Source organism: Poecilia mexicana, unplaced genomic scaffold (genome assembly GCF_051168715.1).
Source record: "Poecilia mexicana isolate PSO_F unplaced genomic scaffold, ASM5116871v1 scaffold_4, whole genome shotgun sequence".
In the NCBI taxonomy this organism is placed as follows: Eukaryota; Metazoa; Chordata; class Actinopteri; order Cyprinodontiformes; family Poeciliidae; genus Poecilia; species Poecilia mexicana.
In genome coordinates, this window is record NW_028263373.1 from 3178050 (window position 1) to 3206004 (window position 27955).

At 44.4% G+C, this 27955-nt stretch overlaps 1 protein-coding gene and 2 long non-coding RNA genes across 5 annotated transcripts; 2 read left to right on the top strand and 1 right to left on the bottom strand.

Annotated features, from left to right (window-relative positions):
• Positions 1 to 6637: 6637 nt before the first annotated feature.
• On the top strand, positions 6638 to 10510 carry LOC148159892 (uncharacterized). 2 transcript variants are annotated; one of them, XR_015762638.1, is made up of 3 exons: positions 6638 to 8006; positions 8153 to 8299; positions 9105 to 10510. It is a non-coding gene; the product is annotated as an uncharacterized LOC148159892 (long non-coding RNA). The 2 variants fall into 2 exon arrangements; XR_015762637.1 differs by having other exon boundaries at positions 6641 to 8006; positions 8153 to 8305.
• Positions 10511 to 12111: 1601 nt separating this feature from the next.
• LOC148159893 (uncharacterized) lies at positions 12112 to 14057 on the bottom strand. Its single transcript, XR_015762639.1, has 2 exons — positions 12479 to 14057; positions 12112 to 12332 (listed from the first exon to the last, which is right to left on the bottom strand). It is a non-coding gene; the product is annotated as an uncharacterized LOC148159893 (long non-coding RNA).
• Positions 14058 to 17299: 3242 nt separating this feature from the next.
• Positions 17300 to 26988, top strand: nwd1 (NACHT and WD repeat domain containing 1). Of its 2 annotated transcripts, XM_014977182.2 has the most exons (18): positions 17300 to 17385; positions 17472 to 17588; positions 17881 to 18235; positions 18317 to 19622; positions 20404 to 20607; positions 20751 to 20904; positions 21012 to 21129; positions 21276 to 21440; positions 21519 to 21716; positions 22674 to 22796; positions 22880 to 23079; positions 23548 to 23787; positions 23951 to 24041; positions 24118 to 24266; positions 25076 to 25349; positions 25429 to 25976; positions 26059 to 26164; positions 26462 to 26988. In XM_014977182.2, the coding sequence occupies exons 1-18, from the start codon at positions 17302 to 17304 to the stop codon at positions 26758 to 26760; spliced, it is 4731 nt and encodes a 1576-aa protein (XP_014832668.2). In that variant the 5' UTR covers positions 17300 to 17301; the 3' UTR covers positions 26761 to 26988. The 2 variants fall into 2 exon arrangements, with proteins under 2 accessions (XP_014832668.2, XP_014832667.2); XM_014977181.2 differs by having other exon boundaries at positions 17881 to 19622.
• Positions 26989 to 27955: the final 967 nt, after the last annotated feature.

Sequence of the window (27955 nt, forward strand, 5' to 3'; positions counted from 1 at the left end):
AATCACCTGATGGATGTTTTCTTGTAAATTTTAAACTGCTGTTTAAATTAGCATGCCAAATCCTCAACCTACTTATTCATGTTTGTAGTCTGAACAAACGTTTCTCTTTTTATTCGTCACTTTCTAGTCTCGTATGTCGATACATCACAGTGCCACCTACTGGCTGCAACAAATAATTACAATGTTTTCAATATACGTGACAGGGATCCCTTTAAGCAAATTTGTTTTCGAAATTTCAAATTGCGCAGTTCTACGGTTCATGGAAACGCAGCTTCTGTGACAGAAGTCATTTATTGACAGTGGAATAATTATTCTTAGCCAAACTAAATGATAACATTTACCAATAGCCAGGGGCGCCATAATGGGGGGGAAAGTTAGGTCAATTCATTATTATTTTTTTGTTCATAGAAATTTTTTTTTAAATGGGACGCTGCCAATTACAAAATTAATCATATTGTGTTTTCTAAATTTGTTTTTAGCAGTAAAAATCAAATGTTGCCCCTCCCAGACCAAAAAAAACACAGCTACATTTGCCCTGAACCCATAGACATAATATAAGCATAGACGCCTCATTGGCCGCTCCGGCGCAGGAAATACGGCGGCCATCTTGGAGCGGTATACCCTCCTACTTTGCTCAACCAAACCAGCAGAAGATGGTTTGGTTGAGCAAATCGATCAACAATCGATATTGTTGATCAATATCTGATCAACAATATCGATCAGATATTGTTGTTCTGATTGATGGATTATTGATGTGAGGGCTCCACAGACAACATTTCACAAGTAAGATGGACATATTATTGTGTATATATTGTGATTAGAATATTACTTTACTGTATTTATGTCCACCGGCGAGATAGCAGCTAATATTAGCTACAGTGCTTGGTGTAATACGGGTTCAGCCCCGCTATGAAGGCTAACTGAGATTCTGTTAATCTAAAAAAATTAATTATTCTCTAACATTGACTTAGATTATCTGACACAAGGGCCTATATTAGAAATGAAACAATATAACACATATTATAAAACTTATATTATGTGTTATAACATTCACCGGCAAAGTTTACACAGGTGGTAAAGACTATTATTTATATTCTTTCACTCTGTCAAAGTAAGATGCATCCCAAATCTTCCGTTTTTGTTTTGAAAGTTTCCTAAAGACACGATGTGAGGAAGAAGAGGGAGAAATCTATAAAGAGAGACGGATTCACTGCAGCACGGATGAATTATTAATCTTTATTTATTAGTGTTTGTATAGTTATATAAATATGTATTGATATTACTAAATAATTTATGTGACGGAGGAGCCGACACAAGCCGGGACTTAATTAGGAGTCCGTGTTAATATGCGCATACTCACAATCGCTAATTTACTTCTGTTAAAGGTTAAACTGATGCGGCTCATCGTGGTGCACACGCGGTGTTCCTGCTTCAGTTTGCATCCATCCTAACCTGTTTTCACTTCCAAACACTTTCCCAGTTTGTTTACAAGCAGAGTTATTTCCGGGTGTGGCGCGCCAGGTGATCATGTGATGACGTCATCGGAGCATGCTGAGTGTTCTCTATTAAATTGATTATTGTATTTTTGATTACAAGTTTATTTATTTATGTTATTATTATTATCATTATTATTGTTTGGTATCCTTAAAAGTTCATTTGAGTTAGAAGTTATTGTTTTGTTTGCTTGATTGGTCTTTCTGTGGGCGGAGCCTGTGGCTTTAAAAGCAGGGCTCTGCCACAGGGAGGCAGTCAGTGGCTAGACTCCTGCCAGATCACAGTGAAGGTGATGGACTCTTACCTTGAAGGTTCTGTTGTTTTGTCTGTTTTTAACCTGCCTGGACGTCCCTGTATGTATATTTTTCACCTGCCACCATTTGCTCACTTGAAGAATGGAATAAACTTCACTAAAGTGATCTCTGGCCTTGGGCAGTCATTTTTTTGTTTGTCCAAGCATAAAAGAACCCCGTCACAATTTATTAAATACATTATGAACGGCTGTGTGCTTTGTAAGATGCTCTTCATACATCGATATCAGAATATTCCATTCCTATTCTATTGTTATAGCCACTAAGCATATTTAAATATGATGAACTATGTATTAAAAACATACTTAAAAAATACAATTGTTTATAAATGTAGCTTTGATAGATGTTTGAATTTGGTTTACAGTAACAAAAAAGTGTGTTATGATGGATTAAATGCGCTGATACGTCATTGTGCTGCTAAACACATAACGCTGAGTGGAGTGGAGTACCGCTCCAAGATGGCCGCCCTAAATCTCGTCAGCGACAATAGGCGAGAGCGGTCCATGAGGGTTTGAAATGGTTTGTTCCTGCTGTGCAGCAGCAGTCAGTACAAGACAAGAACGACTGTGGCAGTTACTATCCTGCCTGGAATAATTATAAAATCAGTTTAAAAAAAAAAAAAAAAAAAATAGACAGGGAGAGAGAAAAAGGTTAAAGTGTCGATTTGTAACCCAGTTTTTCTCCAAGAGAGGTGGGTAGACTGAGATTATCAACCATTTAGCATAATTAGCTTAGCTAAAGACTGTTGCATGTAAAATTCATGAGCAGTAAATATTGTGCTAGTATCAGTAACAGGGCTTAAAGTAAAAAAAAAAATCCTGAGCCAGAAACTTATAGTGGTGACAGAAATGAACTATACCGTTTCTATCAGTTTAATAAAAAGTGTCTTTGAATAGTGCAAACAATTGCTTCTAACAATACAATTAGCTAAACACTCAAACTTAAATAAGACTTCAGTTCATTTCAACTCAAAACTAAATATCATATGTCTGTGTGCTAAAGGTTTTAGCCTTAAAATCCCTCAACATTAAATAAAAGTTGATCTAAACATGCAGCATTACCAACTAAATCAGTTTCTCAACCTTTTTGGGCCAGCGCCCCCCAGCCCTTATCCAGGTCCCTCACCGCCCCCACCAAAGAATTTGCAGGCTACTTTGCCCTGACTATTATTTTATCATTAATATTACTGTCACTATTGATTTTTATGCTTGTTTCTGTATTTATCATCAAAATAATTTCCCAGAGAACAAAAAACTCATGAGAATAGAAATTATTTTCACAGGTGTCTATGAAAAATTTAATGAACATTCAAGTTAAAATCTGTAGGCCTAACAGCAGCCAATCAGAGTGGAAAAAATGTTCTTATTTTGTGTCATTTTCTAGTTAAATATTCCACAAAATGACCAGATAAAAGATGTTCAACATGCCAGTTTAAGCTTTGAACTATTTGCAAACCGAATGAGCTCTGCAGCATTAAAACATGGATAGAACTGTAACTACATTAATCACAGCTCTTCTTCTCTTCAGTGTTTCTGGTGGTGCAGCTCTGTGCTGCCTTCAGGAGAATGGGACATCAGAGCATCATCCATAAAACTTCACCCACATGGCATTTAGTGTGCAAACCAGAGCTTTCAGTGGAAAAACTAAAGTTCCTTTTAATGCCATAGAAATATGAGACAGAAACATGGATCATATCTTTATATAGACCTGTCTATTGATTATGGATTAATAGTTTTACTGGACAGAAATTACAAAGAACAAATCTGGTTCTTAATCAAATCTAATTAAAAACATAAATAAGTGATCAGTTATTTACTGTTATGGTCTGTAAGATATATTTAGTCTCAGTACTAGACGTGGTCTCAACAAACCCATGGCACTTCAACAATATTATTTTACCTTTTATCTGGAAATAGTGTCTGTTTATTCTTGCCATACAGTCTCTGTATTAATTATTGCTCTAAAAGTCTTGCCATACCAGTTTATTCCTCTGTATTTACTTTAGTTTCTTAGTTTATCCATTTAGTTTCCTCTGATTAGTATTATCCTCTCCTGGTTTATTGCTGTGTCCACTTTAGTTCATTTCCTGTTGTTAGATTTATTTTATCATTTACTGACCATCATTAATCTTCACTCATCACCTGCTGCGCCGTCTAATCGTCATGTTTCACATCATGTGTTGATTTTTCACTGTTCAGCGTCAGATTCTGTTTTTATGCCATAATTCACATCTAGTTCGTCGCTCCGTTTTATGTCCCGCTTCTCCTGTTTCAGAGTTTTGCCAATGTGCGCATCGTTTTGTTTTTTTTAACCCCTTAGGTGCAGGGCGTACCAATGGGGAAAAGTCAGACTGACATAAACCTTTTAAAACAACGGAAACAATTTCGGTATTTTGATCATTGAAATTTAAAAGTGCTGTGTTGTTCCATCAGCCCCGTTTCATACCGGACCACTTACAGCTCCGGTGTTAAAATGAACGCTCTCTATCGTGGTGTCACCATGGAGGGATTTCTTTATTTAAATGGTTCATTTTTCAGAGGGACACACAGTGAGGGTATCGTGATTTTAGTAATTACATGTTTATAAGAGCGATTTTCTGTTGTCCTTCCATGGAAGCGGGCAGCTTTCAAACGGAAATAAAACACTTTAATATAAGTTGCTGCTTTAACATGATCACAGAACTGAAAAAAACATGTGTAGAAAAATACCAGACAAAGTGAATCACAGCAACGTCATCAGCCGGTGAGACGCTGAACTGATGCGGTGAAGCTACTAGTAGCAGGAGCTACAAGCTACAAACACTGAATAGAAGAAGAAGAAGAAGAAGAGCTGCCATCGATATAGTTCTAGCCAAGCATGATTTAATGTTACACAATACAGTTTTACCAAGTTGCTCAAAGTCTAAACTGGTATTGTTGTGACTGTAAGGTGTAAAGTTTATCTTCGACCAAACGCTCCCCAAAGGTATCCCATCGCCCCCTTTTGTAAAAATTTCCGCCAGCTTCCCGTCTTGTCCCCTTTCCTTTGCCCAGCGCCACTTGTTTTTAATTCCTTTCTCAAGTAAACGTGTTTCTTTACCGGGTGAGACAAACTCCATCTTCTTTCATATCGCATTTGATTTAACCGAACGCATGCACTTCTTTTCTACAAACCGTCTTACAGTCATTGGTCAAGAACACGGGAGCTAGAATTCTGATTGGCAGACATCTTTGTCTATTATCTAGTTTAGTTGAGGCGGGCCGTTTGGTCCACTGCTCGCTTTGCTTGAAAGTCTGGCCCCCAGACGGAGCTCTTTACGCCTAAGTTTCAAGCGTCTGCCTAAATAAACCTTCCTTATTTTAATTGTAAGTAGTTCTTTAAATGTCCTGTGAGATGATATACTTACCCATGTATCGATAACAACTGGAACTTACAATATCCAGCAAGTTATTTTCAAAATATACCATCTATTAAACGAGTGCCCCCCGGATTAATTACACTCTCTGCAGCTGCAGCTGTGAAGTTGCCGTATTAACCCGATATTTGCTGGAAAGTGCAACATCTCCCCTTTCAGAAACCGTTGGAATTTTTCAGATAGCGCTATGTGTGGCGGAATTACGGTACTGCAAATTTAGGGTGTGTTCACACTGCAGCCTGAAGTGACTCAATTCCGATTTTTTTGCCGGGCCGTTCACACTGCCAGTAAATGCGACCTGTATGCGTTCTGCAATCTGAACGGGCAAACGACCTGAAGTGTCCCGCATGCGCAGTAGAGGGCGCCATAGCGTCAGCGTTCTCAGTGTTCTGCCAACCGCCATGAAAAGAAGAAGTGCTCAGTGTTTGCGGAAGTAAACATGGAGGCTAACGGTGGAGCTTAGCTTACATATTGTTGTTGTTGTCCAACTGGAGCAGCACATTAACAACTTGATCCTCATATAATCCGTCATGGTTGTTGTTTTTCTTCCCACTTGCGCTTATCAGGACACAGAATAGTGAGATTTGTTGAGAATCAGTGACGTTCAGTTCGGATGAATGAGACCTGGACGTTATGGTCGCATTTCAATTGGATACGTATCGGATATGGGTCACATTTGAAAAGAATCCGACCTGTGCTGTTCTCACTGCCATGAAAAGATCGGATACAGGTCGCATTACGTCAAAAAAATTGGAATTGAGTCACTTCAGGCTGCAGTGTGAACGCAGCCTTAGATGCGTCGCCGCCGACACGTTCCGGTCTAGAAGGGTCCCGGAGACTACAGTTTGGTTGAGGCGGACCGTTTGGTCAAAAGCCGGAAATCCGGCCCCCAGCCAGAACTCTTTAAGCCCTGCAGTAATGGACCAAAAATGCAAGGCAGTTGTGAGCCTTTAAAATTGTGACGCTTTTGATGGGTTAGATCAGCGGTGGGCAATCCTGGTCCTGGAGGTCTGAGTCCTGCAGCTCTTAATGTCTCCCTGTGTTACGGAGTAAAGCTTCTTCTCAAACAAGACGGAGGCTCGTATTTCTTTTACTGAACCTTTCTGTTCAGTATTTATTGAAGAGAGAAAGAACGGCGTCAGCTGATAACGGGCAACAGCTGTTTTTTTTTGTCATGGGGCCCAAGATTCCTGGCGGCGCCCCTGCCAATAGCATGCAAAGTGTTTTACTCTGTGCACAAATTGTTGAGAATGTGGTTCCATGTTTTATTTTATTGTTTTAAAGTCAAAGGAACATTTCCACTATGACAGATTAAATAGTTTAATCTTACTTTTTCCTATGTATAAGACTCCACCAACAAAGTCTCTCAGAATAATATGTATGGCACTGTGAAAGCAAAAATGTGAATTTTTGCTTGTATCTGTTTAACAACCAGATTTGTTTGTTATTGACTTTTGCTCAATTAAATTTCTTATGCATATGTAGCCGCCATCATCTGACTCATCTGTTGTATGTACTCTTCGTTGTGTGTAATGGGTAAAAGGACCCAGGGTGTTTTGCAGCAGTAAGGCAGGTTTATTCTGTTCAAAACAAGAATACATTCAGCACAGCAGTTCCTGGGCTCCGGCCTATGGAGAGCCATTTGCGCCAAAATTAAATAAATAAATAAATGGGTTAAATAAATAAAAAATGAGTAAAATAAATCAAAAAATGAAGTAAATGAGTGAAATAAATAAAAAATTTGTTAAATAATTTAGCTTTTTCATTAAACCAATTTTTAATTTATTTATTTTTCATATTATCAATTTCCCAATTTCTCTTTTTTATTTATCTATTTGTCATTTATCCCTTTATCCATTTACCCATTTTTCATTAATCTATTTTTTAATTTAACCGTTTTTCAATTTCCTTTTTCCATTAACCCGATTTTCTATTTCCCACTTTCATTAATCAATTTCTCATATATCCCTTTTTTTACTTACCCATTTTCTTTTATCTATTTTTCATTTACCCATTTTTCATTAATCTCTTTATCTATTTACCCATTTTTCATTAATCTATCTTTTAATTTAACCATTTTCCATTTCCTTTTTCCATTAACCCGATTTTCTATTTCCCACTTTCATTAATCAATTTCTCATATATCCCTTCTTTATGTACCCATTTTTCTTTAACCTATTTTTCATTTAACTTTTGTTTGAAAAACTTTTAATTTTCCCATTTTCCAATTTCCCTTATTCATTTAGTATTTCCTTATTTTCTTATTTATCACATTCTATTTTCCCCGCAAAACTTAGGGGGGAAAATAAATGCAAATGAGGAGTGGCACGTCATCAGGCTACAACTTCCCCAATTGGTTGGTTAGCGTCACACCTACTTTGCTTTCAAGAAAGATGGCGACCTACTAACGGGTTATCAATAAGCATAAGCTCATTAACTTCATTAGAAAATAGTGTTATTACTCCTGACTTTATTTTTGTGTGGCCGCTCAGACAGAACGTGTTTCAGCTGGCGGCTCTGATGGACTCAGAGCTTCACCGTCGGGGTTTTTTATAGTTTGGACGAAGCGGCCGCTGAAGTTGGCTTACGATTGAAGGTTCAGGACGCCTTCGTAGCTACCAGCTGCGATTCAACTATAAGGAGCAGACTTGACTGTACATCGTAAGTGAACTGCAATATCCAGTGGCAGCTCTACGGAGCATCGAGCTGAAAGAATGACGGTGGCAAGCCTTGGAGATCTGCATCGGAGGCCATCTTTCAGACATGCACCGCTGCTGTCCGTCCAGGATCCTCCGGTTGCCCAGACGGTAAGCTAACGCTGATGTTTTCCAACTACAGTCATATTTGTAACCAAACTTGAGGCCAACAGGTGTACTTTTGATCGCCACCAGGTCAAAAGTACAGCTTGTTTTTGCAGCACATTCATTAATGTTTCTATCGTGTATGTTTTCAGATGTTAAGCTGTCACAGCAGACCATCCTGCAGGCCTCTGGTCTCTGTTTCCAGTGGGCTCACAGCTTCAGGGTGACCAGAGACCTTCACCTTTCTGGAGCAGGAACACCCGGCCAAATGCACTGCTGACACATTTAATTTAAAAAATGTGGGGGTAAATTAACGCTGATGTTTGTAAACAGACTACCTGAATACAGTGACCTTAGTGAGGGTACAGAATGCAGAATGGATAAAAGCTGAACTCCTGCTAAAATCTGTCCCTATTGGTTACATCCCTGAAATGTGCCAAGTGTGGCCCACATGCATACATGTCGTATTCATATAAAGTAATTATGACTCATTTCAGTAGTTCTTTGTGGATGTATAACTTGGCCACCTTAGTTTCCCTGTTTTTGTTCAACATATGTGCCTCAACATTTGGTTACTGTTCCATAATTTGTACTCCAAACATGTTTTTACTCATGTTTATCTCTTACTTACATGTTTAAGTAAAAAGTAGCTGAATAAGAAATTACACATGAGTAAAGAAGCATTTGGTAAAAAGTATACAAGTACTGAGTAACTGATCAAGTTATCAATTATTTCATATCTTAAAAAATTACACAATTAGAGGGCTCAAAATATAAAGTTCAGCGGAATTTTTAGTTTTTTAAAGACAAAATAAAAAATGTGTTTAAATAAGAATAGTGATGCTTCATAATAAAATGACCTGAGTAAAAGTAAAAAGTTCAGCATAGTAACGGTACTCCTAAAACTTCATTTGAGTTTCAAAAAGTTACTCAACTATATTTGAGTAAATGTAATTAGTGAGTCCTAAACTCTTTTCTTCTGAGGGAACAGGAGAAGGAATTGTTAAGGAAATAAATTAATCTTATTTTTATATTAAACATTGTTTTAATTAACAAACGAATCATAAATAACACCCAGAACATATTCTGTTATGTTTATTCAAGGATCAAGAAAAATGACTGGAGATTCTGGCTGAGAGAGGGACAACGGCAAACAGGGAGGAGAACCGTCTGCACTGTGAGCAGCACCAGAACTCCTGATGGATCTCCTTCAGGAAGAACCAGAGAGATGGCCGACCTCCGCAGAGAAGAGTTCACCCAAACATCAGAGGAAAAATGAATTTTTTTTTTCACTTTCAAGGACTCTAAAAAGCTTGCTGATTAAATTTTCAGTTAATGTTCAGCAAACATTCAAAGTTTAGTGTTTAGATAATACTTATGCAGTATCACATGTTTAGACTAAATTATCACATGACTAGAGCTGATTAAATCTTGGTTGCACCTCGGCGAGAAAAAGAGTGCCACAAACCTCCCAAAGAAGAGGATAGCAATGTATGTTTAAATAAACATACAACAAAGATTTTTGGTGCACATCATCTTTAAAGGGTCTAGTTATGATATTCACCTTTGCATTTATAAAAATTTGTTAGGTGTGTGAGCAGGATGTGTAAACATGTTGACGGTTATAATAGTGACAGGTGGGAGAATACGTTTGACCAATAGGTCCACTTATTTAAATACATACCATATTCTTCCAATTCCTAACTTCTTCCTTTTTAAGATTAATTTTGAGTTTGGTTCTTGATTTGTTGGACTTTGTTATAGCCAGACAAAGCATACAACAATGTAGTTGTGAGAAAAATGGAACCCTTACTGATTTTGATAGTGATGGCTTAAACATGGACTATAAGGGGAAGATGGGCCATTTTCCATGCCTGATTTTGAATGCATATGATCAGTTCATGGGAAAAGAGGATAATCTGACCCTTCATCAGGCATGTGGTACTCTGTTACCACCTGCAAAAGTTTATGACGAAGGGACAGCTGTCTCTTTGATGTACCCTTTAAAGAGGATCCAAATGAGGTTCCAACACAAGATGAGAAACTGCTGATCCACTAGAAAAACAACAATATTTTCCTAATGGAAACAAAGATGAAGAATTATATAGAGACTGATGTCAACTAGATCAATGAGCACATGAGAGGTGTAGACCTTTATGACCAAACCCCCTCAAGGTTCAATGTCATGGTCAGGTCCAAGAAGTGATGGTGGTTGTTGAGATGCTTTACCAGGCCGAGAAAGAGTCACACGCTGTTAGACAAAGGGCCCATAGTAAAGAGTTACATTTTTGATTCTGTTAGACACCAAGGTCCATTTCTCACGAGAAACAGAAACTTATCAGGCCACAGAGACATGGTGTGATTTCAGGCAGTGTCTTCAGTTCATATAATCAGCTACCCTCCTCTTTCTCCTCAGACGCTGCACAGACTTTTTTAGAAACTCTTCTCGGATGTAATGGTAAAGCGTCTCCTTTCAGCGCTGAAAGTTAATAAAATAAGTAAAGTCTGAATGCTTTTCTTGGCTGATTTTATGCTCCGTGTGTCAATACAAATTATGATTCATCGATTGAGATTCTCGTTCTCAACATGGTCCATACCAAAAGCACACCTGAAACGGTGCCGGTAGCCTAGGAGGTTGGAGTTTATCTTGTACCTGGTGGGTTGCCTGCTGGAACCCCCACTTTGTTTGTGTCAGTAGTTGTGACCTTGATCAAGAGGACAATTCAGCCACCATGCCAGCCGGTGGTAGTCAGAGGACCCTGGTGGAGGAGCCGGTGTATGACTGCCTTACTTCTGTCAAACTGTGGCAGGCAAGCTGTAGCTACAATATAGTAGCTTACTGCTGTCGGTGTGTGAATGTGTGTGTGAATGGGTGAATGTGGTGAAAACATTTTCAGGTCATTTGGACTTGATAAAGAACTACACAAGTACAGGCCATTTACCTTTCAGATATTATTTTACAAATGTGTCGTAGGAGGAACAACTGATTTGCTCATCATGGCTTATTATCTTATGCAAAGGTTTGGTATAAGGCCAGCAGGTCATGGAAATAGATCTCAAATGGACACTTCTCTTCAAGTTATGACGAGATGTAACCAAGACACTTTCTGGTCAGTCAATGCAAGAGTCGTTTCCAGAGATGTTGTTCCAGTTGTTGCTTTTGCACCACCCATGCGTTGGAGAAATTCAAGGTTTTATTGCACACTGAGTGCTTCAAGAAAGAACATGGAAAGTAAGAAAGAGATGAAATAACCTAAAATTGAAGAAAACCAAAGTCACCAAATGGTGAGAAGGAGCCATACTACTCTCCTTTGATTCCAGGCCTTGGGGTCCGGTATCCTGCAACTTTCAGGTGTGTTCCTGGTCCAACACACCTGAATTAAATGGATCACCCTCAGTATGCAGTCCAGTTCTCCAGAGTCCTGCTTATCACCTGATTCAGGTGTGCTGAAGCAGAGGCGGATGGAAAAGATGCATGACACAGGCCCTAAATCCTGGAGACGGAGACCCCTGGACTAAGTCTATTGAGTTTTACTTTATGACAGTGTGACAAATGTTCATAATTTTCAGAAATATAAATGAAAGCCTCTACTGTAGATGTTATCTTTATGATCTATGTTACTGTGATGACACTACAACCGACTGAAGTTCAATATAATTATGCATAAACACTCAAGCACTCAAATTTACCTTGGTTTAGAATATATTGATAGTCAAATTTGTACTTTACAGAGCAAATGTTGCACTAAAGTAATGCTGTGGCAAGATATATTCTACTAAAGAAACAATGTTCACATATTATGATCATGTCTATTTGGAAAAAGCACTTTTAGCTCATCTTAGTATTAGAACACCATATTATCCCACCGGTCACAATTGTGACCGAACATAAAACACACTTTTTTACATACTTTTCCACAATTTTTAAAATTATTTCCCTGATTAGTTCAAAGGGCTATCAATGACATCGGATTTTCATATTTACATGTTTGGGAAAAATTTGGAATGAATGGGTTAAAGCCACAAACAAACTATCCATCTTATTGTCTCTGGGATGTGAAAACATGAGATTTGATTAAATTAGAACTACACAGATGAGAAGGAACACAGATTTCATAATATATATATTTTTATTATTAAAAACAGTAGATGGTTCTTGCATATCAATGCTATAAGAACAGCCACATTTTTTAAATTAAATGTGTCACCAGTGCATTTGGCCGGGTGTTCCTGCTCCAGAAAGGTGAAGGTCTCTGGTCACCCTGAAGCTGTGAGCCCACTGGAAACAGAGACCAGAGGCCTGCAGGATGGTCTGCTGTGACAGCTTAACATCTGAAAACATACACGATAGAAACATTAATGAATGTGCTGCAAAAACAAGCTGTACTTTTGACCTGGTGGCGATCAAAAGTACACCTGTTGGCCTCAAGTTTGGTTACAAATATGACTGTAGTTGGAAAACATCAGCGTTAGCTTACCGTCTGGGCAACCGGAGGATCCTGGACGGACAGCAGCGGTGCATGTCTGAAAGATGGCCTCCGATGCAGATCTCCAAGGCTTGCCACCGTCATTCTTTCAGCTCGATGCTCCGTAGAGCTGCCACTGGATATTGCAGTTCACTTACGATGTACAGTCAAGTCTGCTCCTTATAGTTGAATCACAGCTGGTAGCTACGAAGGCGTCCTGAACCTTCAATCGTAAGCCAACTTCAGCGGCCGCTTCGTCCAAACTATAAAAAACCCCGACGGTGAAGCTCTGAGTCCATCAGAGCCGCCAGCTGAAACACGTTCTGTCTGAGCGGCCACACAAAAATAAAGTCAGGAGTAATAACACTATTTTCTAATGAAGTTAATGAGCTTATGCTTATTGATAACCCGTTAGTAGGTCGCCATCTTTCTTGAAAGCAAAGTAGGTGTGACGCTAACCAACCAATTGGGGAAGTTGTAGCCTGATGACGTGCCACTCCTCATTTGCATTTATTTTCCCCCCTAAGTTTTGCGGGGAAAATAGAATGTGATAAATAAGAAAATAAGGAAATACTAAATGAATAAGGGGAATTGGAAAATGGGAAAATTAAAAGTTTTTCAAACAAAAGTTAAATGAAAAATAGGTTAAAGAAAAATGGGTACATAAAGAAGGGATATATGAGAAATTGATTAATGAAAGTGGGAAATAGAAAATCGGGTTAATGGAAAAAGGAAATGGAAAATGGTTAAATTAAAAGATAGATTAATGAAAAATGGGTAAATAGATAAAGAGATTAATGAAAAATGGGTAAATGAAAAATAGATAAAAGAAAATGGGTAAATAAAAAAAGGGATATATGAGAAATTGATTAATGAAAGTGGGAAATAGAAAATCGGGCTAATGGAAAAAGGAAATGGAAAATGGTTAAATTAAAAGATAGATTAATGAAAAATGGGTAAATGGATAAAGAGATTAATGAAAAATGGGTAAATGAAAAATAGATAAAAGAAAATGGGTAAGTAAAAAAAGGGATATATGAGAAATTGATTAATGAAAGTGGGAAATAGAAAATCGGGTTAATGGAAAAAGGAAATTGAAAAACGTTAAATTAAAAAATAGATTAATGAAAAATGGGTAAATGGATAAAAGGATAAATGACAAATAGATAAATAAAAAAGAGAAATTGGGAAATTGATATGAAAAATAAATAAATTAAAAATTGGTTTAATGAAAAAGCTAAATTATTTATTTAACAAATTTGTTATTTATTTCACTCATTTACTTCATTTTTTGATTTATTTTACTCATTTTTTATTTATTTAACCCATTTATTTATTTATTTAATTTTGGCGCAAATGGCTCTCCATACCGGCCTCCCCAACCAGAAGAACAAAGATAACCACGTTTGCATGGTAAACTCGATAATTGACTTTAATGTGGGAATTAAATACCCAATAATGTGCTGCGCTACACATAAAACAATTTAACAACAAAATATAACAAGTTGTGAGCTTAGTGAACATATTTTTAAGAACATTTTGAATATTTTAACACTTAAACAGAAGACAACTTTATACGCTTACCTCTCCTCAGCGCAGCTCGAACTGAGGAGAGCAGCGGGAACACAGGAAATGACGCCAAACAGGAAGCAAGAAAATAAAAGCGTCACCACCAAAATAAATTACAATTCAGAAACTAAGAAAAACAAATATACTTATATAGTGAGGATGGATGTGAGGTGAAATATACACTTTTTTACAGACTTGCTACACATATATTGTAAATGGTTTTTATTTTAGTTGATTATGTTGCTTTTCATGTGTCCTTATTTCCTTTATTCCTCCTATAATTGATGGAGATATATAGATATTTATAATGTATAAAGATCCTGTTTGTGTCATTTAATTAGCTTTACATCATTCAGAAAATAAAAAAATATGGTGTTTTAGAGATTTTATTTTTTACGGTGTGCCAGTAATGTTGGAATTAATGATAAAGACTTTGTGCTATTCTCATTTAGTGATGTAATTATATTAGTTGTGTTACCACCCCCACACCACTAGAGGCAGTAGTAGACCCAAAAAGATGTGACTAAGGAGCAGATTTAGAAGTACCTAATAGAAGTACATAATTTGTTAAAAACTGTGAGCTGCGCTGAAGTAAATAAAAAAGAGAAGTTCAAATACATGCTGAGAGTGAAACTCCTCCCTAAATATGAAGATGTATCACAGATTTCAAAAGAAAATAAAAACGGGAGGTCACGGATAATATAGGAAATAGCGCCCCCTTCACTTCCGGAGTGCAATGAGCCCATTTCCAAATAAGGTCCGAGACTGACAGTGGTCCGTCCCGCCCCTTCCTGTTTGCTGGAGCGAAGTGTTTCCCCTGAAAAACTAATTTAAAAGCCTCAGAAAGAGGCGGATGTATGGAAGCCTGTTTCCGCCACTGTGGTAAAAAATAAAAATAAAAAAATAATCTGAGGAACACAGAGGAACAGAGATCATTTATTTTATTTCATTTTTTAACAGAATGGGGGAAACAGGCTTCCACACGGATGTTTACAGGAAAAAGTTGAACATTCTGGAAAAATATCCAGAATACACAAATTAAATGAAAAACGTTCCGGTCCCATTACGATTGTTGTAAAGGAAACAGAAACATGATGATTTGATGGGAGGTTGTTGTTGTCAGCTGGATCCCCAGAGATCTGCAGGTAAAAACAGCCTGAAGGTAAATCTGCAGAACAAACAGGACCAGAACGGTTTCATCAGAAACTAAAGTTTGTTTTCAGGTTCTGGTTAACAAGCACCTGCAGCTGGACCCAAGAGATTTCAGTCAAGAAAGTCTTAATTTGTGAGCAGAAGTTTTCTTCTGAAAGCAAAAAAGAGTCTCAGAACCGGTTCCAGTTCTTATGGGTTTATTTAGTTTCTCCACCTCTGGATATTAAACACATGAAAAACGTGTCTGAATCACATGACAAGAAGAATATATTTAAATACAATAAAGTTAATAATAGATTTATTTGACATTTGATGTTTCTCTTCATCCAGACTAATAATAAAGTTGGAATGAATAATAAAAGTTCAATAATAGAGAAAAAAAAACAGAATATTTGACTGACTTGTAAAAACTAGGATTATCAAAACATCAAACATGATGTCCATTAAATCTGCTCAGCTGCAGTTCAGTGCAGTGGAAAAAAAATGTTTTTTATGTTTCAGCTCCTGCAGGAGGATGAGGATGATGATGATGATGATGTCACAGGCTTGTTGTCCTCCTCTTCCTCGCTGTAATTAGTCTGAGCTGCAGCTGAGAGCGACGCCCCCTGGGAGATGCCGCCCTGAGCCCAGCCAGTGTGAACGCTGATCTTCAGAGCAGAACCTTCAGCAGCGGCGCCGACCAGTCCAGCTCGGTTCTGCAGCTTCATCAGAACCCATAAACAGAAACACGGAGCTCCGAGGGGAGAAAAGTGCCCAGGGAAACAAAGAGCTGCAGGAGCGCCGACAGACAGAACCAGAACCAGAACCGGCAGATGGTCTGAGACCATGGATGGAGGACAAAGCTCCGGCGCGCAGGCCGTCCTGAGGGGACGCTGCGAAGGAGCTCAGAGGACCGGCAGCAACATGATCCGAATCTTCATCAGCTCCAGCTTCACAGGTCAGTTCTGCTCCCAAGCCCAGTTCTGGAGGTCTGAGTTCTGGGTTCTGGACAGAGTTCGGGTCCAGTTCTGCTGATCTGAGTTGATGTGTGAGAATCTGGGTGACCCTGAATGTTCTGGTTCTGCCGGGTCCATCTGACCCAGTTCAGACATGGAGCCTGGAAACATGCAGAAACTTTTTCAGTCGATAAAAAGAACCAGAACCAACCCGAAACCTCTGAGAAGTTTTCATTTTAATCTTTTATTGTAAATTATGAAACTGAACCTTTTTTAGCCTCAAACAAAAACATGAAAGATTTATGGGAAAAGCTCTCAATAGATCTGTCACGGAAATGTTCATCGGTCCGAGCGCAGAGGCAGGAAGTGTCGGTAAATGATCCACTTTGGCTCCAGAGGTCCAACCGGTACTCAGGTGGAGGCGGTCACATGTCGCTGCTCTGCTGGCGCATGCAGAGACTGAAGCGGAGGCCGTTGCCATGGTTATTCAGACAGGTGGGCGGAGCTATCCATGTATTTATGCCGCTTAGCGTTTGGGGGCGGAGTCATATACATGTTACTGCACTCAGATCTACAGTGGCAGCATCTATGATGAAACATCTGCGCTCCGTTCGAACGTTTCAGAATTTCTTCCTACTGAAAACTGTCAGAATAAAAGCTGAGCTCTTCATGCATGAGCCACAGGTTCCATTCCAGAACCAAGCCAACCCGGTTCCCCTCAGAACGTCTACCAGCTGGATCAACATGACCAGGGTTAGGGTTAGTGGCGCTGTCAAATCCTCTGAAGATGTCCAACATGTTCTGGACCGCTGGAGCGAGGAGCCATGAAGATCCATGAGGTTCTGGAGGCTCTGGAGCGTCAGCGAGGTCAACTCCGTGGTACCTGAGCTTCCGAAACCGGTCTGTTAGAGGTTCTGGTTCTGCTGTTGCTTCTGGTGTTGGTTCTGGTTCTGCTGTTGGTTCTGGTCCTGGTTCTGGTGTTGGTTCTGGTTCTGGTGTTGGTTCTGCTGTTGATTCTGGTTCTGCTGTTGATTCTGGTTCTGGTGTTGGTTCTGGTTCTGGTGTTGGTTCTGGTTCTGCTGTTGGTTCTGGTCCTGGTTCTGGTGTTGGTTCTGGTTCTGCAGTTGGTTCTGGTTCTGGTTCTGACAGGAACGCCTTTTCTCTGGTTTCTGTGCAGACATGAGTATTGAGAGGAAGGTTCTGCTGGAGAAAGCGTACCCACAGGTCCGGTCTTTCTGCCGCAGTCTGGGTCTGGTCTTTGAGGTCGGTCCGTTCTCTTTCAGCACCGAGAGAAAACGTCACGTATGTCTGATGTAATCTTTCTGTGAGTGACCTCCCTTCCTGTCCAGGTGGTGGATCTGAACTGGGGGATCCGGACCTTCCCATATGGAGACCATGAGGTCAGTGAGATCTTCCTGCAGGAGATCCAGATGAGTCAGAAGGTTTCTGCTGGACCGGCCTTCGTGGTGAGTTCCTAACATTGTCCAGGCTCTCATTGGTAAAACCCCAGCCGGTGGTGTTTGTGTCTCCTGTAGTAACTGCCGGTGGAACAATGCCATTGTACCTCATAGACGTGCGGCTGATTGCCAGTGAAGCTTCTGTACATCTAGAAAATGATGCTGCTTTAAACTTCTGCACCAGGTTCTTTACGCCTCGGCTGTTTCTCCATGATGCTGGTTGTTCTTTGATCTTCTGCATCTGCAGATGTGATCACGTCTTCTTTGCTTCTCCTCATGTCCTCATGTTTTGGTGCCAAAGGGCCTGCTGGGGAACCAGTACGGTCACCGACCTCTTCCTCGTCTCATCCCAGAAAAGCAGTTTGAGGTTCTTCTGTCCACTCTGTCCAAGAATCCAGAAAGTGTTCAGCAACTGCAAGAGTGGTTTCGGAAGGACAACAACTCTGTGCCACCCACCTATGTTCTCCAGACAGTCACTGCACGATTCCCACACTACAATGACCTCCGACCTGAGGTGACAAAGCTCCATGACGATGACCTTCTGTCCTGGCGGGTCACGGAGAGTCAGCTGCTGCAGCTGCTACGCTCTGCAGCCGCTGAGGCTGAGACGGCTGGAGACATCACAGCCAAGCAGAAGCAGCTCTTCTACTCATCAGGTGAGATGTCCCCGGCATGGACATGTCCCCAAGCTTGTCCTTTTGGTCCAGGAGGACTAACATTTCCTGCTTCCCATTCAGTCACAGAACGGGCGCTGGAGGAAGGCGTCTGGAAGGACAACTGCCAAATGTCCGCCTTGCTCTTCGTCCGGGAGATTCCTCGGCAAAGGATGAAGGACGGATCCAAACGTCTGGCCAAGTTCATGGACCTCACTGCAGACGGGCTGCTGGATGCTGAAGCTCAGGAGTTCCTCACCGGCCTGAAGTCACGTCTGTATGCCACGTCCAAGAAGATCCTCAACCTGCACTGCGTGGAGCTGAACAGCGGAAGCATCGACCCAAAGCGCAAGGAACACGCCGAGTACCTGGACAGCATCTGCCAGCAGTTCATCTCCCAGATGACGATCCGGATCAGTGAGGCTGTCAAACTGGCGGGGGAGGACAGGAAGAAGATCTGGGGAAGCACAGAGGAAAATGAGGAGGAGTTTGACTGGGTGGTTGAAGAGGCGAGGCAGCACACCATCATGGCTGCTGAGTTGAGCAATAGTCTCCAGGGCAGAGATGGGCTTCTGGGGAAGATCTGCCTCGCCATGTGGGAGTCCACCCTGGTCCACCACGGTCCGCTGGTGGTTCACGGCGCTGCTGGGATGGGGAAGACCACTCTGCTGTGCAAACTGGCACAGGAGATGCAGGACGTCCTGGAGGCCAAGGCGGTGCTGGTTATTAGGCTACTGGCTGCCAATCATCCTCAGAGACCAAACATCAACCATGTCCTCAACAGCGTCTGCCTCCAGGTGTGTCTGGCGTGTGGCCTGGCGCCACGGCCCCTGATGTCGGTCAGCTCTCACCTGGAGCTGCAGCGGCTCTTCCAGAACATCCTGGAGAAGGTTTCTCAGCAGGGGAACACTCTGCTCCTCATCCTGGACTCCCTGGAGCAGCTGGCAGACCAACATCAGGCTCACCAGTTGCGCTGGCTGCCCACAGACGTGCCTCCAAATGTCCACCTGCTGGTCTCCATGGAAACCACCAGCGAGGCGTTTGCCAGCATGCGGCTGAGGCTGGGCACTGCAGGAAACGTCTTTGAGGTGGAGCGTTTGTCTCGTGATGAAGGGCAGCAGATCATGGAGTCCCATCTGCAGGTGGCTAAGCGAACTTTGACCCGGGAGCAGAAGGACGCGGTGCTGCAGAGCTTCCATGCCTCCGGCTCTCCTCTCCACCTTCAGCTCATCCTGTCTGCTGCCAAGAACTGGTCATCCTTCACACCACCAACAGAGCTGCTGCTGGGCTTCAGCTCAGAGGAAGTGATGTCACAACTCCTCCTGAAGCTGGAGGAGAAACATGGGAAGGAGCTGGTGGGCGGGGCCTTGGGATGCATTGTGTTGGCAAGGTGAGGAGACTAGCAGAGCATCTGCTGAGAATGTGGTGGAGCAGAAGAAACCTTTACAGGTCTTAATATGTTTACCTGGAATCCAACCTTTGTTTGGGCTGTTTGAACAATTTGTTCACTAAAAGGACCAAAAAAGACAAAAAGTCACAGAGTGAATGGCAATTCAAATCATTAGCCAAGTGTGCTAAGCATCTTCAAAGTTAAGAAAAGCGCTAAACCAGGGGAGCCCAAAGTCGATCCTCGAGGGCCGGCATCCTGCATGTTTTAGTTCTCTCCCTGGTTTAACGGGAGATGGCTCATTAGAGGCCTAAGAAGAAGATTGACAAGCTGAAAAGGTGGTTACTGCCACCAGGGAGAGAATAAAACATGCAGGATGCCGGGCCTCCAGGACCGGCTTTGGGCTCCCCTGCGCTAAACCAAAAGTTAGCTCTTCTATCAGCTTATTAGTGGGTAGGGAGAAGTGTGCCCACTGTTCAGGTTTGGAGGAGACAGGAAGCTGGTTCTGGTCCTTGTTCTCCTGAAGAATGGCAGGATGGAGCAGATGATGAAGTTCTGGTTTTGCTGTTCCATGAGTCCAGAGATACAGATCAGGACTGAAAAAAATAGATCCTGGATCCGAGCTGGAGGAAGGGATCCAGAAGTCTTTGGAGTTGCGTTCCCTTCTGGGCTGAGTAGATCTTGGACCCGGAGAAGCTCTGGGTTTCCCTCTAGATGGACCAGGAGGTTCTCGTGATGATCCACTAAATCTAAAACCGACCGTCTCTATGTCATAACTCTACAGGAGAGGCCTGATGGAGGCGGAACTGCGTGATGTCATGTCATTGGACGATGATGTCATCAGTGAGGTATACAGGTATTCCCTGCCTCCAACACCTTCGTTAATCCGGATGCCACCTGTCCTGTGGGCGCGGCTCAAGCGGGACCTGCGGGACCAGCTGGAGGTCCAGTGGACCGACGGAGTCGCCATGCTGGCCTTCAGCAGCCGGTAAGATGTTCTCCAGATGTTCTCCATGTCCATTCCAAATGTCCTAACCCAGTAGCAGCTTCAGTCCTTATGGAGCAACATCGATGTTACGCACCCAAGGTCTAGGGGTCCAGGGGCCGTAACAATCGAGCTTCTTCTTCTAGGCTTCTCTCAGAGGTAGTCAAAGCCCGCTATCTGACACCAGAGCGACGGGGGCGGACCCACAGGATCCTGGCGGAGTATTTCCTGGGTCGCTGGTCTGGAAGACTGAAGCCGGTGGCTCTTCCGGGACTGACACTGCTGCTGTCCGACAGGAAGGTACCAGGACTCCTCTGGTGGACATGAGGAGACGTCTGAGCGTGCTCTCTGTGTGATGAAACAAATAGGGTGGATGTTGAGTTCTGATTGGTTCTCTGCTTCCCAAGGTCCCGCCCCAGCCGCTGTGGTTTGCTCCTGGATTGGCGAATGTCCGGAAGCTCCAGGAGTTGCCGTATCACTTGCTGCATGCCGGTCTGTGGGAGGAGCTACGGCAGGAAGTAGTAGGTATGATGCATGACTGAACTGAGCGTGCTCAGATCAAACATAGCTGCAGCACAGGAGTGAGCCAGCATGTTTTTATCTGGAGGTTCCTGAGAACGTCCCTGTCCAGTTCCACCAGTGGATCCAGTGTCTCCTGGTTCTGTGTGCAGGCAGCGCCGAGTGGCTCTACTGTCAGAGCCGGGTCTGTGGGGTGTCCAGCCTGATCAGCGACCTGGACCAGTGCTCCCAGTACATGGACTGCTGTGAAACTGGACTGGTCCATGAGGCTCTGGTCCTGATGAAGCCCAGCCTGGACATCCTGTCCGGCCACATGGGTCAGTGTGATTGGGTGGGAACATTTTGGCCCGTTTGGGTCGGTTCTGGGTGACCCACTATGCTTCCCCTGACTCCAGACCGGTCTGTGTTTTACTCCGAGCTGCTGGCCCGACTCTCCTCCCTGGCCTCCACCTCCCGCACCGTGATTGGTCAACTCTGCAGCCAGTGCGACGATTGGCTCCAAACGTGTCCGGAGCCGGTTCTGATCCCGAGGAGCAGCTTCCTGCAGCAGCCAGGGGGGGCGCTGCAGCACACGCTGACTGCACCACACGGAGGTCGGAGCATTGAGTCTTCAGAGATGTCAGTCCCCCATGTCCTCCATGTCCCTCATGTCCCCTGTGTCCTCAATGTCCCCCCTGTCCTCAATGTCCCCCGTGTCCCCCTTGTCCCTCATGTCCTCCATGTCCCCCGTGTCCTCCATGTCCCCGTGTCCTCCATGTCCCCCGTGTCCTCCATGTCACAGGGAACATTGACATTATATATTCACAATAAATATAACGCTCTAAACAACATCTCAGCAAACAGATGGATCCATGACAACGGACAGCACTGGTTGGGTCAAACGTGTCCCCCATGTCCATGTCCCCCATGTCCTCCATGTCCTCCATGTCCTCCATGTCCTTACAGCATGTGTTTTGATGTGGTTGAACAGAGGGAAGTTTTGACCATTGGGTTTTTGCAGAGCGACCAAATGTCTTCTTGTCCCTGAACATTTCTCAGATTCTGGCCAAGGTGTCCGGGGCAGGAGGAGGTGGAAGAACTTTATTAGTCTCCCAGGGGGGGATTCACATTTCACTGCAGCCCAAAGACCAAAACCAAACACCAGACATGGACAGACAGGCCCGAGGCTGGAAACGCTGAGCACAATCACATCTCAGCTCATAGAAGGCAAAACAAATATTATTCAGTCTGGTGCAAAGAATGGAGCACCACAACCTTTCCTGTGGCTGGTTCTGATCCGTTCTGATCTGTTCTAACTGGTTCTGACAGCTCATTTAGTTTTACTGACAAACCACAAAATAAGTTTCCTTCTTAAAGTCGCAGCTGCACCAAATGAGGGCGGAGTTTCCAAAGAGCCAATCAGCTGCTTCTGTGTCTCGGCTGATCCAGTCACCAGTCTGACCCGGTCTGACCCGATCTGATTGGGTCAAACCGGGTCAGAATGTGAGTGAGCCTGATCAGTTCACAGTAAGGTTAGCATCGTGAGTTAGCCGCAGCGTGGCTGTTTCCAGGTGTGCTCTGCTTGGCTGTGGGCGCGGCGGTGCAGCTGCTGGTCACCGGCTCGGCCGGCGGCGTGGTGGCGGTCTGGAGCCTCCTGGACAAACATCTCCTGCAGGTTCTGGAGGGACCATCAGGTGGGACCAAGAGCTCATGTCAGATTTCTTACAGCTCAGATCGGACCATGATGGCTACTTTCTGTCTGTCTTGTCCTGCGTAGCGGCCATCTTGTCAGTAAAGATAATCGAAAGCTCCGCCCACTGCCTCTCATTGGCTGCAGATGGCTCCCTGAGGGGGTGGAGCTTAAAGAGTGGCCAGCAGCTATTCTGCATCCAGGAGGCGGGGCCTGCTGGCTCCGCCCCTTCCTCGGTGAGCCTGCAGGTGTCGGACCAGCTGCTGTTTGTTCACACCTGGATGCAGGTAGGTGGGCGGAGCCTGACTGGCTTTGATGTCCTGAAGGTTCCTTGGTCTTTAGCTCTGCTGCTTTTGGGGTTTGTCTCTTCGGTTCTCTGTTGTGATTTTGGGTTTGATCTTTCTCTGTGTCTCCATAAAGTTCTGGATCTCTTTGTCTTTTGGACGGGTTCAGTCCAAGGTCCGTCTGAGGTTCTGTCTGCTTCATGGTTTCTTGGAAGGTTCCACCTTCCGCACCATGGAAGGTGGAACCCTATGTGGTTCTCTGTGAGACGGACTGCAGCGTTTTCTGCAGTTTGTCTTCACATGTCATGGTTCTGCGATTCTATGTGGTTCTATGCGGTTCTGTGTGGTTCTGTGTGTTTTGGGGCATTCTGTGTTGTCCCGTGTCGTCATGTTGGACCTTTCCTCAGCATATTGGAGCTGCAGCTGGTTCTGAAGAACCCGGGTTTTGTTTACTGTGTGATGCCGTTGCAGGTGAAGGTCTGGAAGTCGGACGGAACCGAGATCCACAGAGAGGACATCTCGTTGGTTTTGGGGGTTCTGGGAAATTTTGTGGTGTCTCTGCATGACTCGGACCGGGTCAGAATCTTTGACCCAGTTACTGGGACCCAGACGATGGTGCGGCTGACCCGGAACCTAACTCCAGTGGTTTCAGTGACCTCACCTAAACGTGGGTCATTATTTGTGGTGTCAGACGACGGGTTCCTGCATCAGGTGAGAGTTTTACGACTGAAACTAACTTTAGACCTGAAACTGGACCAGAGCCTGAGGCTCTAGGATAATATTTCTATGGTTAACCTGGATGATTCCAGGATCTAGAATGTGATGAGGCTGTTTCACATGTTCTGGGTGATGAAGGTGAACTTTCTGTCTGCAGATCTCCAGGACAGGACAGCAAACCATCACAGAGTTTCCTCTGCTTCCATCTCTTTTCTCAGCTTCAGAGGATGAGAAGATCCTGATAGCAGGTAGCAGAGACCCAACTTGACTGGTTCTGGTCCTGAGGTCAAGCCAAACCCCAGTGTTTCCTGCTGCTGTGTTCAGGAAGGGAGCGGACTCTGAGCCTGTTCCGTATCGGCAGCGACTCTGTGGACGGATTCCTGGAGCTGCAGCACGATGATGAGGTTTTATCTGCCTGCGTGTCGCCGGACGGCCGACGCGTCGTCTCTGGAGCAGCGGATCAGCTGATCCGAGTGAGAACGAGGCACTGAGCTCAGCTGGTAGTCCTCCTCACTAACAGCAGGAAGGGGAGCAGACTCATCACAGCACTGAAACATCCTGAACATCCAGGTGGTGAAAGCATCAGAGCAGACGAACCTCTGCTGTCATGCTGATGACACTCAGCTTTTCCTGTCATAAACCCTGATGAATCAGACGACATTCCACATGTTAAAACCTCCAGAATATTGGAAAAAAACAGAAACATCCTGTCCAGGAGAGATGCTGCAAAACTAATCCATGAGTTTCTTCCTTCAAGGTGCGGCAGGAACCCGTCTGCTTCCTGCAGCAGGCTGAGAACTCTGCTGCTCTCCAACCTTCAAGTTCCTCTCAGATCTTTCTCTCCACAGAAGCCACATCCGGTCTGGTTCTGTGTGGCAGGAAGCGACTGCTGCTGAAATCTAACCGTTCTACTTCTATAGATGACGACCTGCCTCTCCCAAGGCCAAGCCTCTGAATCAGCCACGACTGCCTTTCACTGCTTTTCTCTAACATAGAAAGTTTTTCTAGATCAGTTCTTCTGCTCTGTCTTTTCTGACCTCCAGTTGCTGGTACTGAGCCCGGTTCTGGTTCTGGTTCTGATGATTTGTCTTCCTGATAAATTCTCCGTCAGGAGGATTTATTGCTGTTTTTTTATTGTATATTTCTGTAAACTGGATTTTTGGTATTTGTAGTAAACTGGCAGTTTGTTAATAAAATGAAAGAAAGAATGAATGAAGCTTTTATTGTGAAAAGAAGCCAGGATCCAGTGGCAGTGACGTCCTGTTGTGTCTGGTTTGGTCAGATCTGGTCGGTGACTACCGGCCACCTGGTGGACACTCTGTGCGGCTGCAACGCTCCGGTCACCGCCCTGATGCTCTACGACCACTTCGTGGTCTCGGCCTCCTCGGCGGCGGATTCGGTCCAGCTGTGGAGTCTGACCTACGACCCCAGCCACAAGCCCCTCCCACACATCCCGGCAGGCTCCGCCCACTCAGCCGTCACCAGAGACGGAGATCAAGTGTTCTATGTGCGCCACCAGACCCAGAGGGAAGTGCTGAGCTGGAACAACCGCACAGGTCAGAGCGGCTCTCTGAACGGGGCCCAACCAGAGCTACGGATCCGGGTTCTCCTCTGACCCGGCCCGTTTCTGCCCAGGTTCCGTGTCGGAGCGCCTGCCAGTGTCTGCGGAGGTCAGCTGCCTGGAGCTGGCGCAGCAGAAGCGCCTCCTGCTGTGCGGGCTGCGTAGCGGCACGGTGCTGATCTACCCTCTGGCGTTGCCCCAGGAGACGCTGTGCATCCCGCCGCCAGAGGGCCTGGCCCCAGTGCTCTGCCTGGCCCTCGGCTCCCAGGAGAGCCTGCTGGCCGTCGCCCACTGGGACACGCTGCGTCTGTTCCAGGTCGCCACCAGAGACGGCTTCCCCGCCGTGGAGGGGCCCCTGGCGACGGCCCCGCTGCTCCACGCCCCCCCGTCCCACATGGCGCTGCTGCCCCACCGCCGGCTGCTGTACGGGACGGCCGGTGGCGAGGTGAAGCTGCACGACTTCGGCGCCGGCGCCGGCGCCGACCTGCAGCCTCACAGCTCCGGGATCACCTGCGTCACGGCCAGCAACTGGGGGACGCACGCCCTGGTGGGCTCCCAGGACGCCACACTGCGGCTGTGGGCCCTGGACCCGGTGGCCCTGGACCACACCATGGAGTACCAGGTGAGACTGGACGGGTTCAGGCCACAGCGGAGACCCAGACTCCTCCACTCACCGTGCCGCTCTGCTCTGCCGTCCCAACCAGGGGCTTTTCTTCCAGGGCGTCCTCTGCGCTGCCTTCGCCGACAGCGACCGCTTCGTCTTCACCGGATCTCAGGACCAAACCGTCAAGGTCTGGGACGTCGCTTCAGGTGAGATGGCTTCAGGTCCCAACAGGTACACCGCAAGATGGCCGCTGTTATCCCTGAGGAGGAACAGCAGGAACCAATCCTTCAGAACCTCAGAACCCAAAACAGAACTTCACCACTGGTGGCGCTGGTCCATCCTTCCTTCCGTCCCTCCATCGTGTATCTTTCTGCCTTTTTCAGCATCATTTCAGAACTGACCCAGTTGGTATTCTGCCTCTCTGGTTTATCCGCTTCTGGTTTGTCCGGTTGTGGTTCCGGTGGGTCCGGTTCCGGTCCGATGCGTCTGTTTGTCTCCATCAGGGAAGCTGCTGTGCGTCCAGTTCGTCTACTCGCCGGTCGTCCGCATGCTGACCTTCAGGAATGGCTTCGTGGGCCTCACCCTGCAGGGCTGCGTCGTCCAGGAGGCCTTCAGGTGTCCGGACCGGGTCGACCCGGACCACAACCCTCTGAGGAACATGAAGGCCCGGTACCGGGTCACCTCCAGGGAGAAGGGCGGGGCCGGCCGCTCCGACCTGCAGGGCTTCGACCCGGCCCAGATCAGCCTGAACCTAGTGAGCATGCTCAGCAGCAAGCCGTCCTCCGCCTGCGTCCTGCTGTAGGAACCTGGAGATGCTGCTACTGCCAGATCTGAAGACTTCTGCTCACCTTCATCATGTAAAAAATCAGCGTTAGTTTTACTGTGAAAGGTTTAATGCTTTACGCTTCACTTCAGACTTTTGTCATCTTATAATAAAATCTTCTGATGTCTAAAAATAGTTTATTGGGGTGAAGAACGTTCTCCTGTTCCGCTCCGTCTGCTGCTGGTTTGTCTCCGTTAGGATCATGAATATCTGCTGGAGGTCAGCCTTCAGACAACAGGAAGTAGCTTTAATGCTAACAGCTGGTCGCCTGTCTTCTCGTTTTGCTTTAGATTCCTCCAGATGTTCAACAGAACAGAAAGCAGCAAAGTTTGAATTTTTCTAAAATGAATTTACAAAATAAAAGATTCTGTTTACTTTGGATGTTTTAAGTTTCCATGTTTTGGTTCCGCTTTGAGCTCGACTTCCTGTTTTATTTTGGTAATCCAGTGTGACTGGGTGGCTTTACTTCCTGTTGATCTGGTCCTCTGCTCTAACTAGCACGTTTTTCCTGTCATTTCTCAGCAATCAAAGGAAAACATTTTGTGGTTCCTCCTCTGTCCTTTAACTAGGCCATCGCCATCAGAAAGAAACATCTTAACGCGACTCTACGTTTCCAAACTTTTTGTTAATTAGACCAAAATTGTCAAAAAAGGTTTGAGGCAAAAAATGTAAGAAAAAACATATTTCAAAAATACACTTATTTGTACAATATATGAATTAAAAATAATAAAGTATACAGTTTGTAACAAATGGCTGCAAATTATTGTAGATGAAGGAGGATCCTTTTTCCCTCTGCTCCTTCCCTGACCATGCCTGCCCTGCTTGCTCTGTTTTTGTCCTGTCTTTTTCTCTTTTTCTATATTTTTGGAGCCTTTCTTTGCACATCATCCAGATCTACAAATTATGGATCTGGTCAACCGATCTCTCAATGCAATTGATCAAATTTTTGACGAGAAGTCTGGGCACAGGAGAGCCTCTTGTCCTCCTGGGACACACCCAGCGGGATTCACCCTGGATTTATTCATGATAACAGGATTTCTGCTGTATGGAGCTTGTGGATTCCTGGATTATTGACAAATTTGTGACGGACTTGGCCGAACTAGCGAACACTCAGACTGTTGGTGTGGACAGAGACAAGGACTCTCAAACTCACTAACAGGATGGAGTCGATCTT

Excerpts from the sequence above, each read along its gene's own strand:
- nwd1 (XM_014977181.2), top strand. The coding sequence starts at position 17,302 with ATGAGTATTGAGAGGAAGGTTCTGCTGGAGAAAGCGTACCCACAGGTC. Across the intron at positions 22,797-22,879 it reads GGTTCTGGAGGGACCATCAG|CGGCCATCTTGTCAGTAAAG; the intron begins GTGGGACCAAGA and ends TGTCCTGCGTAG. Across the intron at positions 23,788-23,950 it reads ACGACGGGTTCCTGCATCAG|ATCTCCAGGACAGGACAGCA; the intron begins GTGAGAGTTTTA and ends TTCTGTCTGCAG.